This window comes from Myodes glareolus, chromosome 5 (genome assembly GCF_982192425.1).
Source record: "Myodes glareolus chromosome 5, mMyoGla1.1, whole genome shotgun sequence".
Lineage (NCBI taxonomy): Eukaryota > Metazoa > Chordata > Mammalia > Rodentia > Cricetidae > Myodes > Myodes glareolus.
The window spans coordinates 84,012,234-84,025,801 of record NC_142030.1 but is presented as its reverse complement, the minus strand read 5'-3'; the positions used below and the strand labels follow the sequence as shown (position 1 = coordinate 84,025,801).

General features: G+C 35.5%; 1 protein-coding gene across 4 annotated transcripts in view; it reads right to left on the bottom strand.

The window, feature by feature from the left end:
• Cfh (complement factor H) overlaps positions 1-13,568 on the bottom strand; it is a 93,908-nt gene that overhangs the window by 42,420 nt on the left and 37,920 nt on the right. For 2 of the 4 annotated variants that reach the window (XM_087906448.1, XM_087906445.1), the window contains exons 10-11: positions 8,446-8,628; positions 7,082-7,258 (exon numbers count right to left, since the gene is read on the bottom strand). The exons of 1 other annotated variant lie outside the window; for it this stretch is intronic. In XM_087906448.1, coding sequence (XP_087762574.1) covers positions 7,082-7,258; positions 8,446-8,628 — 360 coding nt within the window. The remainder of the gene's footprint in view (positions 1-7,081; positions 7,259-8,445; positions 8,629-13,568) is intronic. One more of the 4 variants, XM_087906446.1, reaches the window with a different exon arrangement.

Sequence of the window (13,568 nt, the reverse complement as noted above, 5' to 3'; positions counted from 1 at the left end):
AATCAATCAGAAGATAGAGATGGACACTTTATACTCATAACAGAAACAATTCATCAGGATGAAGTCTCAATCCTGAATATCAATGCCCCTAATATAAAAGCACCCACATATGTAAAAGAAATATTACTAGTACTCAAAATACACATCAAACCACACACACTAATAGTAAGAGACTTCAACACTCCTCTTTCACCAATGGACAGGTCAACCAGAAAGAAACTTAACAGAGAAATAAGAAAAGTAACAGAGGTAATGAATCAAACAGATTTAACAGACATCTATAGAACATTCCACCCAAATAGGAAAGAATATACCATTTTCTCAGCATATCATGGAACCTTCTCAAAAATTGATCACATACTCGGTAACAAAGCAAACTTCCACAGATACAAAAAAATTTAAGAACCACCTCTGTCTTATCAGATCACCATGGAATAAAGTTAGAATTTAGCAACAATTCTACCCCTCAAAAGCCTACAAACTCATGGAAACTGAACAGTCAACTACTGAACCACCCCTGGGTCAAGGAAGAAATAAAGAAATTAAAGTCTTCGTTGAACTCAATGAAAATAAACACAACCATACCCAAACCTATGAGACATGATGAAAGCAGTGTTAAGAGGAAAGTCCATAGCACTAAGTGCCCACACTAAAAAAAAAACCAGAGAAAACTCACATTAGAGATTTAACAGCACAGGTGAATGCTCTAGAAAAAGAATAAACAGACTCACCCAAGAGAAGTAGAAGACTGGAAATAATTAAACTGAGGGTTGAAATCAACAAAATAGAAACACAGAAAACAAAACAAAAAAATCAATGAAACAAAGAGCTGGTTCTTTGAGAAAATCAACAAGATTGAAAAACCCCTATCCAAACTAATCAAAGGGCAGAGAGAGAAAACACAAATTAATAAGATCAGAAATGAAAAGGGGGACATAACAACAGACATGGAGGAAATTCAGAGAATCATTAGGTCTTACTACAAAAGCCTATATGCCACAAACTTGGGAAATGTAAAAGAAATGTACTTGTTTGTAGATAAATACTATATACCATAATTGAATCAAGACCAGGTAAACAATCTAAATAGACCTATAAGTCATGAGGAAATAGAAGTTGTCATAAAAAACCTCCCAACCAACCTAAAAAAGCCCAGGAACAGATGGTGTTAATGTAGAATTTTAGCAGAACTTTCAAGAAGAGTTGATACTTATAGTCCTTTCTGTTTTTCACATAATAGAAACAGAAGAGTCATTGCCAAACTCTTTTTATGAAGTTACAGTTACCCTGATATAAAAACCACACAGAGACTCAACCAAGAAAGAGAATTACAGACCAATCTCGCTCATGAACATCAATGCAAAAATCCTCAATAAAATACTGGTAAACTGAATCCAAGAACACACAAAAAAAATTATCCATTATGATCAAGTAGGCTTCATCTCAGAGGTACAGGGCTGGTTCATCATAAAAAAAATCTATCAATGTATTCCATCATATAAATAAACTAAAAGAAAAAACATATGATCATTTTATTAGATGCTGAAAAAGCATTTGACAAAGTTCAACACCTTTTTATGATAAAGGTCTTGGAGAGGTTAGGGATACAAGACCATATCTAAATATATTAAAAATCAATACACAGCAAGCCAACAGCTAATATCAAATTAAAAGGAGAGAAACTCAAAACCATTCCACTAAAATCAGGAACAAGACAAGGCTGTCCACTCTCACCATATCTCTTCAACACAGTGCTTGAAGTTCTATCAATAGCAATAAAACAACATAAGGAGATCAAGGGGATTTGAATTGGAAAGGAAGAAGTTAAACTTTTGTTATTTGCAGATGATATGATAGTGTACATCAGTGACCCCAAAAACTCTACCAAAGAACCCCTACAGCTGATAAATATCTTCAGTGATGTGGAAGGGTACAAGATCACCTGAAAAAAATCAGTAGCCCTCCTATACACAAAAGATAGAGAAGCAGAGAGAGAAATCAGAGAAACTACCATTCACAATAACCACAAATAGCATAAAGTATCTTTGGGTAACACTAACCAAGGAAGTAAAAGATCTATTTGACAAGAACTTTAAGGCTTTGAAGAAAGAAATTGAAGGGGACACCAGAAAATGGAAGGATCTCCCTTGCTCTTGGATGGGTAGAATCAACATAGTAAAAATGGCAATTCTACCAAAGGCAATCTATAAAATCAACGCAATCCCCATCAAAATCCCAACAAAATTCTTCACAGACCTTGAGAGAACAACAATCAACTTTATATGGAAAAATAAAAGACCCAGGAGAGCCAAAACAATCCTACACAATAAAGGAACTTCTGCAGGCATTACCATCCCTGACTTCAAACTCTATTACAGAGCTACAGTAATGAAAACAGCTTAGTATTGGCATAAAAACAGAGATGTTGACCAATGGAATCAAATCAAAGACCCTGATATTAACCCACAAACCTATGAACACCTGATTTTCGACAAAGGAGATAAAACTATACAATGGAAGAAAGAAATCATCTTCAACAAATGCTGCTGGAATAACTGGATGCCAACCTGTAGAAAAATGTAAATACATCCATATCTATCACTATGCACAAAATTCAAGTCCAAATGGATTAAAGACCTCATTATAAATCCTACCACACTGAACCTGATAAAAGAGAAAGTGGGAAATATACTGCAACACATGGGCACAGGAGACCACTTCCTATGGATAACCCCAGTAGCACAGAAAATGAGAGCAACAATGAATAAATGGGACCTCATGAAACTGAGAAGTTTCTGTAAAGCAAAGGACACTGTCATTAAGACAAAAAGGCATCCTGCTGAATGGGAATAGATCTTTACCAACCCCGCGTCAGACTAAGGTCTGACCTCCAAAATATATAAAGAACTCAAGAAACTAGACATTAAAATTCTAAATAACCCAATTAAAAATGGGGTACAGACCTGAACAGATAATTCTCAACAGAAGTTTGAATGGCCAAAAGACACTTAAGATCATGTTCAACTTCCTTAGCGATCAGGGAAATGAAAATCAAAACAACTTTTAGATACCATCTTACACCTGTCAGAATGGCTAAAATCAAAACCACCAATGATAGCCTATGCTGGAGAGTTTGTGGAGTAAGGGGAACACTCATCCATTGTTTTTGGGAATGCAAACTTGTACAACCACTTTGGAAATCAGTATTGCAGTTTCTCAGAAAATTGGCAATCAACCTACCTCAGGATCCAGCAATTCTACTCTTGGACATATAGTCAAAAGATGCTCAATCACACTACAAAGACATTTGCTCAATTATGTTTATAGCAGCATTATTTGTAATAGCCAGAACCTGAAAACAACCTAGATACCCCTCAATGGAAGAATGGATAAAGAAAGTATGGAATATATGCACTCAGAGGTAAAAAACAATGACATCTTGAGTATTGCTTGCAAATGGATGGAAATAGAAAACACTATACTCAGTGAGATAACCCAGACCCAAAAAGATGAATATGGTATGTACTCACTCTTTAGTGGACTCTAGCCATAAAAAGGGACATTGAGCCTATAGTTCACAAGCTTAGAGAAGCCAAATAACAAGGTGAACCCAAAGAAAAACATATATAAATCCTCTTGGAAATTGGAAGCAAACAAGATCTCCAGGCAAAAGTTGGGAGCATGGAGGTGGGTTAGGGGTTGGGGTGGTAATGGGGAAAGGGGAGAGAGGGAGGGAGAAGGGAGAAAGGAAAAACTGGGGAGAGAAGGTATCTACATGAATGGAGCCATTTTAGGGTTGGCAAGAGACTTTGCTCCAAAGGGTATCCCAGGTGTCCATGGGGAGGTCCCCAACTAGGTCCTTGGGCAGCCGAAGAGAGGGTGCCTAAACAGGCCTTGCCCCACTATCACACGGGGCAACAGACTGAGCTCCCAAGGTCCAGTTGAAGAACAGAAGGAGAGAGAAGATGATCAAGGAAGTCAGGGCCATGAAGGGTTGTTCTGGCACTGAGATAGTGTGCCTTATCTAATGGGAGCTCACCAAATCCAGCTGGATGGGGACTGAATGAGCATGTGATCAAACCGGACTTTCTGAATGTGGCTGCCAATAGGGGCAAACTGAGAAGCCATTGATAATGGCACTGGGACCTGTTTCTACTGCATCTACTGGCTTTTTGAGACCCTAGTCTATTTGCATGCACATCTTCCTAGGCCTGTATGTAGAGGGGAGGGCCTTGGACTTCACACAGGGCAGGGTACCCTGCCCTCTCTTAAGGAGGGAGGGGGAGGAAGGAGGAGAATTGAGGGAGTGGGAAGGGAATGGAAGGAGGGGAAGAAGTGTACATTTTTGAATGGAAAAACAAAAAAATGACATTTGGCTTTCAAAATGAGAATTTAAAATATCTTAATTCCAAAACAAAAAAAAAAGAAACAATATTTTTCTTGTTTGAAGTCTCGCATTTTTGCTACTTTACAAAATTAAAGATTGCAATTTTAAAAGTAGGGTTATACATAAAAAAAACTCCAACTGTCAAAAATCAAGTGTTAATACACCTCTAGCAACAAAAATGAAAGGCGCGATTTAAAAGAAATATCTAAAGCAAATAACCAACATCATGTTGGCGCTGGTGATAGAACACACAAGAATGGTACATATTAGAGTATCTGGAATTGTTCTCCAAATAATTCCTTTTTTTATTATTGAGGTTTTTTTAGATTATCTGGAAAGAATCAACCTTTATAAGACTCACAGTTATTAAAAGTCTGGGGTCACTCAGATAGTCACAATAAATGTGAATAAATTTTAATAAAAAGAGGATTTTTATTTATTTACAGGTTACCAGGGGTTTGGCACCAGACCTGCACAATATCTTTGGGAATTTATTGTGTGACAGTTCATCCAAGATTAAAATATCCTATCCTGCAGAGAAACTCCTTTAGGAGGAAGGTAAAGAACTCTAAACAGCTTTAATAAGTCCATGAAGCTGACCAGATTCAGTAGGCCCTTGATGCCCAAGAAAACAAGCTAAGTGGATGAGTCATTGACTGCAGGATAAACTGCAAAGGAGATACTCAGACAATGTAGATGCAAAATAGACGACTTTAAGACCATATCAACTGACTGGAAGAAGCAAAAACCAGCCCAACTCCCTAGAAGGGGTTTAGATCTACTGAATCACTTGGAAAACAAAGCAATCTAATTCTCCAACCTTTTGAGCTGTTGCAGGCTGTGCAGTGGACTCCAGGATGCATGCTTCTGTGAGCTGTTACCTATGCTGGATGGGCCTTGGTGATGCAGCTGTTTTATTTTTATTTTCATTTTCATTTCTACTCCTGCTAGTAACTCTTCACCCATATTTCAATAACCCCAGTAAAACTCACTGATTTTCAAGTTGGGCTTTAGTAGTATCTGTATGTTGATCTGTCCTGAACTTATTTGGGATGGGTGAGTGGATGCCTATATATCACCTCCATAGGAAAACTTTTGTCACATTCATAAATAATCTCACAGTATTTTTAATTTTAGTTTTGGAATGCTAAGACCAACCCTAAGGTCTTAGTATAGCCAAGTATTTTCACAAGGAACTAATATCCTTGCCATTGCATTCTGTTTTAATATTGTGTTGTAGAAAGGCCTGATTTCATAACCTTGAACTGTTTATAATCAGAGAGAAATTAATGATTATTATTTGTTTAAGTTTACTTCTTCTAATTTGTGGGGGCATTTGATCTGTTTGCTTGCTTATAATCGGTCTTCATATGTCTCCCAGACTCTTCGCAAATTCAAGATGCTCATACTTCTACCTTCCAAGTTCTGGGATTACAGGTGTGTTTCACTTTTCCAGCTGTAGATATTCTTAATGATTTACATTTGATTTGGTCCTTGATACTGTAAATCAAATTTTTAAATTTCTGCTGCTATCGTTTCTGAAGGGATTCTAGCCAGCCCAGGCATGGCAAACATGGCTCTGGCAGGCCTTGCCCTTCTCCCCATTCCTTCTGCCTTGGTTATGAATCATTAGATTACATTCCTAAACTAGCCACCAAGGTCTTTTCTCTTATTTGGCAACTTTCTCCTCCTGAAGCTAACTACCATGGTCCAGCTATCAAAGTATTGAAGTCCAGCGATCAAAAGCTCACCTAATAATCAAGCCCAAATTAAACACCTCATCCTGAAAGGTTTAAACTTTCTCACTTTTACAACTGAATTTACATTTCAGTACTCTGAGAGAAACAAACAGGTGTTTCTTCCAACAAAGGGCCATTTATCAACACATTGCATTCAGGGATTAGGGAAAGAGCACAAGGCCTGAGTCAATGTTTCTAGGACAGTTTCTGTAGCCCCTTGAAATTTACCCAGATTTGTCAATTTTGTCCATCTCTTTCCTTTCCACTCTTCAAATTTGCATGGCCTTGTCCATACTTCAAATCACAGTTTTGATAATGGAAACCTCATTTAAATAACTAAGAGCATGCCTTCAATGTTAATGAAACACTTATACTTAATCAGAGATACTTGATATACACATGTCATACAAAAGAATAATTAATTAATTTTGCTTATTGTTTGTTCATTTATGGACACAGGGACTCAACATGAAGTCCAACATGTCCTCAAACTTAAACTCTTGTTCCACAAGAGTTCAAAAGAATTGTTCAAAAGAATCATAAGAATGTGATATCTACAACTGATGAATACATTATTTTAAAAACAGATTATCACACTGTTGAGATGGCTTAGTCAGTGAGAGAGTTTGCCTCCATACTTGTGACATGAGTTCAATCCCTGGGACTCACGTGAAGAAAAGAGAAAGCTGATTCACAAGTTCTCTGACGTATTCATGTGTAACATGGCGTGCACATCTCCATAAACTTAAATGTGCACTCATTGAGCACATAAAGAAACAATAATTGAATGCAATGAGATAATAAATATAAATATGCTCAATCCTGAGTCCTCAAAAAGTCTTTTCTCTACCAGTTTATATTATATAAGAAGAAAGATTCTAGAAAGTTCATTTTTTAAGTAACAATTAAATATTTATTTTTTCTTTATAAAAAATTTACAGGAAATGTTACTCACCATAGCATGATGGATTGTCAGACCATCCATCGTGATTACATGTTATGGAACCTTTGGTAGCTTTATGTCTGTTTTCATATCCAAAATCGCATTCATACTCTAATTTGTCATTGAGTTTAAACCATGTGCTATTATCTTTTGTTCCAGCATTCTCAAATATAGGCCTATCACAAGACTCTAATGTAAAACAAAATGGAAGATTCCATTTCTAAGTGACAATGTAATATCTGAGCAATTCTCATGAGAACAGAGGAAGTCACGGGTTGATATATAATAACAATACTGTATAAAAATGCCCTTAGTAGATCAACAATTTTCATGAAACAGTTATTAAATAAAAAATACACTCCTATTAGTGTTTATTATCTCAGTTAAGTTTTAAAAAACTTTATTTTAAAAATAGTTTCTTGGCTCATTTTTTTCTTATGTTTATCATATACTGCAAATAACTTGGCAAGGGAAAATATATTTAGTTTTAGGGAATTGCAATAGAATTTTGTGAATTAAGGTCCAATATTAAGTAGTTTATATGCAACATAGAATTTAGAGAAGTAGATCAGTTAAATTTAAAACATATGCATTTATTGTATTATATCAAAGCTTCTTTTTCTTTCACAATAAGAAAATCTAAAAAGCCTTGTTGATTATAATTTAATATACATGAATATTACATGGGAATAATTTTAATTGTTTTTTTCTTTAGCTAGATCCTGCAATGGTACAACAAATGAAAATTAGAACTTAAGAAAGTATTAAGCATCTTAAACTACCAATCATTTAAGTTATATTGAATAGGTCTTGAAAAGTAGCACTGGCTAGCTTTCTGATAAGTAAGAGAAGCTGAACATGTAATTATTCTTAGAAAACTGTCTGGTTAACGGTAGGTCCTAAAACACCAAAATTTGCAGCTACTTGGAAACACTTCTTGCATTCCAGTATCATGATATTTGGGAATAATTTCCAAGAGAGAGATCTTCTAAAATGGAACTTCGCAGATAGTGTTAAATGTATATTATATGATTATCACATATTTTGAGATTTAGATATGGATATATATCTTTATCTAAAACTTTATTTTTATATTTAGGAGCAAAGGCTTTGATATGCAAGGTAGAACATCTTTTAAAGGCAGCTGGTCAAAGAATCCTTCACTAGATTTAAAAATTTAGGATATTTTAAAGTACTGAAATGGGAAATGAGCAGATATTCTACAATGCAAGAATAAATCCAAAAGGAAAAAAAATGTGAATTTTTTTCTTGAAGTTAAAACTCATCATGAAATAACATCAGCCACCTCAAAGGAGAATAAAGCTAAACCCTTATACATCCCTAGTATAATGGTAGCAATACATTGAAGTACTCACTAAAGCATGAGGGTTGAGCAGACCATCCATTTTTGAGGCATGTAACTGTTCCTGATGTTTCTCCATTTACTGTTACATACCCCTGTTTGCACCTAAACTGTGTTTTTCTATTTAGGTCATATGTAAGATCAGATTCAGAAAGAAATCCATTCTGAATTTCTATTTTTGACTTTGAGCATTTCTCTAAAATGGAAAGAAAGAAAAAATATTGAGTGCATTCTCAGTAACTTAAGGGTTTACAATACAAGAAATATATTAAAAATATCCATTAGTCACTTGTATATGAAGACTTGGAAAAATCCAAATCATTCACATTACTGAATCAAGAAAACAAATCATAGGTTTAAAGATACACAATATCTTGTTTGAATTTTACTAACATATCAAGATTTAAATTACTCATAATTCCATCTAAAATATGTTAATTTTTGTCCAAGTGTATACACATTTCTACAGAGAGTCAGAACTCTGAACAGCAATTTTTTACCTGCAGTTTCTTTAAACCTGAGAATAATTGGCTCTCTTAGGCACCTAGACTTATTTGCCCAAGTAGGGTTTCTGGGATTGGGTGAAAATCTTGTAAAATCTATCTACATAATTGTTACAGACTCCAGTGACAAGAATTTGAAATGCTTTTGTAACCTCATGCCTAATATACAATGGATATGCAATATTCAAAGAAGATCACGAGAAACAAACAGAAAAAACTTAATCTTCTCATGACAAAATGATTTTCCCTAAATCTTAAATAACTGAATTGGAAAGTATAAACAAAATTTTTAATTTCAATTTTCCTATCAGCTGAATAATATTTCACAGGTAAATATATGAGAAAATATATTCCATAAAAATTAATTTAAAAAGAAAGTACAAAAGTATATTTCCAGTTACTAAATTTCTTCTGAGAACACATATTTGCTTGTTTTAGATAAGTAGGAAACCAAAGAAGAAAATACTAAATATTTTATATAAATGCCAATTAAAACATTAGACAATATATTGTGAGATATCAATAAATAGTGGCAAGACAGAAACTTCATCAAACAACTGGAAAACAATAAAGAATAAAATTCAATAATCATTAAATCAATAAGAGTTTTTACTTTGCTAAATTTTAAAAGGAAGTAAATACTAACATAGGCAGAAATTGTAAAACCCCAAAAAGGTAAACAGAGATCATACAAAAGTCAAATGAGAGAAAGGTAATGAAGTCATGATTTTTGTAAAAAAAAAATGTGTAAAATTGCAAATAAAATAAAAACAAAATGCCAGACACAAAGAGGGCACAAATAAATATAGTTGAAAAATTACTAATGCCTGCTAGTAGGAGACAAGGAACACAGGACTAACTAGAATTAAAGAATAGCAAGAGATTAATGAGGTCTATTATCATCATCAAGGGGCTTTATTTATTCATTTGGTTTTTCGAGACAGGGTTTCTCTGTAGTTTTAGAGCCTGTCCTAGAATTAGCTCTTGTAGACCAGGTTGGCCTCAAACTCACAGAGATCTGCCTGCTTCTGCCGACTGAGTGCTGGGATTAAAGTTGTGCACTATCACCACCTGGCTCAAGGGGCTTTATGTATGGGGGAAGTTTTCAGAAAATATTACAGTGAGAAAGATCCTGATCAGAAAGAAATGGGTATTTTACTGAATTTAAGAAACAAAAATCACTATTTCTAAAAAGATTGGAACCAATGGACCTGTGGCATAAAAAAGCAGGGAAGAGAGGAAACACTGAGCAGAATTCAGCAGATCTCTTTCGCCATCTTCTAGCTTCTCTGGCCAGATGTCAACATACTACAACACAGTGCAAGAGTCTGTGATGCACAAGAACAGAAGAAAAATGATCACAAAATTTTGAGGTCTAAGGTTTCCAGAACAGCAGCAATGTGAGATATTCAAGTTAGAAAAGTGGAACAGTTCCTTTTGATCACCCAAATCCTTCAGTAAGATCTCTGACAAGGTTTATTGACATTCTGAATGCACTAGTTTGGAAGAAAAAGTTCCCAAACCAGACTAAATAAATTTCAAGGGAATAAAATGATCAATCAAATTCAGCTTCCACTCATGCAGATATCCAATCCCAAGCACTAACAGCAAGTGTTTTAACAAGGTACTGCATATTTATTCAAAAGATTGTGGTGGATCTGAAAGAAAATACATTGTGGCAAGGTCTTTTCACCAACAAAAATTCCCAGCAAAGCATTTGGTAATGCTCACCCACTGCATACAAGTATCAATGGATATATCACATAAACAAATCAATGGGATGCAACAAAGAACATGGAGGAAGCTGGCAGCACTCAACAGACACATTTTGCACATTGAAAAGGACAGTAGCCCCTTATCAGTTACCTGAGACTCGTTTAAGACAATAGAAAAAGAAAAAATTTAAATTAAAGTAGGTATAAAAATCCTTAAGTTAATAACATTTAAGCAAATTAAGCAGAGAATAGTAGAGACAGCATGAAATACCAATATCACCAATGATGGGAATTATATATTTTTTTATCTATTTTAAAAGACCAATTGGAATATTATGGACATCCTTGCCATTTAATTTGACAAGTTAAAAATTAATGGAGTTTAAAAGTCAGACTATACATCTCACTCAAAAAAATATTTAAGATAAATATAGTTACTTCAATATGAAAAACACGTACTACCTAAACCAGAAAAACAAAGGACATTTCTGCTTCATACAACAGAACAGTCCTATAAGAAACTGAAGGTCTTAGTAGATATACTGGCATATTGTAATCATCAATAGAAAAATTAACTTATACTATATCAATTGTCCCTAATTTCATTCTAGTAAACCTTTTTATATTCATAAGCAAGATCATATTAAATTTACATGACAAGGGGCCATAACAGTAAAACAATTCTTTTCAATGTTCAATTATCTAGATATTTTAAAACTAATGTAAATATTTTAAAATATGTAAATTTATAGAAATATCACACTTCTCCAAGATAGATTACTACAACCTTTACTTTAGTTTAATATATGAATGTTTTAAGTTAAATTGTTCAGAAAGAAAGGAATTGAAGGTTTAATATTATAAGGTATTAACTCTTACATGATGCAATATGTAACATGAAGGACCGATTTGTTAGGGTTTCTGTCCTGCCCCGTAGGGCACAGCTGACAAGCCCCAAAGAAAATTACACAGAGATCTCCATAAGTTATAAAACTGATTGGCCCATTAGCTCAGGTTACTTATTAGCTCTTTTAGCTTATAGTAACCCCTTATTTTTATCTATTTTAGTCACACGGCTCAGTACCTTGTCCAGTGGTACAGGTTACATCTTGCTTCTTGGTGGTCTGGGCAGAAATGAAAGGAATGGGCTTCCTCCTTCCTAGCATTCTTCTGTTCTCATTGCCCTGCCTCTACTTCCTGTCTGGTTGACCCACCTATACTTCCTGCCTGGCCAATCAGCATTTATTCAAAATAAACAGATTGACAGAATACAGACAATTCTCCCACACCACTTCCTCTTCTTTTTTTTAAACAAAGGAAAATACCCATAGTCCAACTGTTGGGAATGTGTGCGTAGTATTCCAGGCTACTTCCAGCTGGTTGGGGTCCTGATAATCATATGGGTACCTAAAGAAAATTTAGAGTTATGATCAAGTCCTGACTGAAGTATCCTGTGAGTCTTGTTCATTTCAGGCAGCTGTCTTGAACCTGTTCTGGATGAAGAACTCAGACATCTGGGCCATCTATTCCTGCCGGAGATTTCTCTGGTGGTCTTCCTTGATTAAACTGGATTTTTCTTATCTCAGAATGAATCCACAGCTTCTCATTTCCTGTGGAAACAAAAGCAAAATCTCTTCTCCAAAGTAACATACATTTTGACTTTAATTTTGAAGCCAAGGTATTTTCAAAATATCTATCTTGAATTAATTCAGCAGCATTTATAACCAAATATCTTATAGCAGCTATTGCTCCTTCCTCAGCATTCAAACAATTCAAAGAAAGCATAATAACATACAGCATCAAGATTCTCTGTGTGTTTTCCATCTTTATAAGGCTTTATTTTAAACTCTATTTCTTTTATTTTTACATTTAACTTTTGGCTTTCTGAGACAGGTTCTCTGTATTTCTTTGTCCTGGAATAACTCTGTAGACCAGACTGTCCTTGAACTCACAGAGATCCTGTGATCTCTCTCTGCCTCCCCAGTGCTTATATTGAAGGTGTCTGCCCCCACACCTTGAATTCAAAGAGGTCTCTCTGCCTCTGCCTCCCAGGCATTGGGATTGATGGTGTGTACCACCACACCCTACTACTCTCTTTCTTTCTTTTTTATTTTTAAGGACTTTAATCCCCCTTTTTAAGCCTGCATATATTTTTAACACACTATAAACCATTTAGAGTTTTTTTCCCTTTGAATATCTCTTTACTGTATATCTCTCTTTTTCTGAATATGTGAGTCTTTCAGGAGAGGATTAAAGTCATGGCTTTGACAGGTAGATCCATCTCATTCCTTAGCTTTCCAGCCTCATGGCAGAGGTACCGGCTGGAGCCATTTTTATTGCCACACTATGTGGTAGTTCAAGGTCCCTACCAACAAACAAGCTGCAGCACCGTGCTTACAAAACAGCACTCAAATGCTCTCTCTGTAGTAGGACCTCCTGCCTCAAAGAGTCAGACTTTGCCCTGGCAGGACAGCCCAGAAAGTGACACAGCTTTTTTCCTGCTACAGCTGAAAACCAACAAGCATGTGTTCAGTTTTTCATCAACACTGTTTAAGTCTTTCGTGGCAGAACCTCTTAAAAGAGCTGCAAGACTTTGCAGCTAAAGCTGAGTGAAGAAGCCTTTCTTAAATGAGAGCGCTTGCTTGCCTCTAGCAAGCAGAGCAGACCTGAGAAATTGCTGCTACCAAGAAGCCATACTTTACTCTATTCTTTCCCAAGCTTTCTCAGGCTTTCTGTGGATGCAGTTATCCCCATTGGGTGCCATTCTGTAACATGAAGGGGCCTGCTTGTTGGGGTACTGGGTGGGACAGATTCCCCAACAAGCAGGACCCTTCATGTTACGGCAGTAGTCACTAAAGATCCTTGTGGTGTTAGTGAATGTACAAACACACAGACTAGTGGAAGAGAACAGGGAGTCT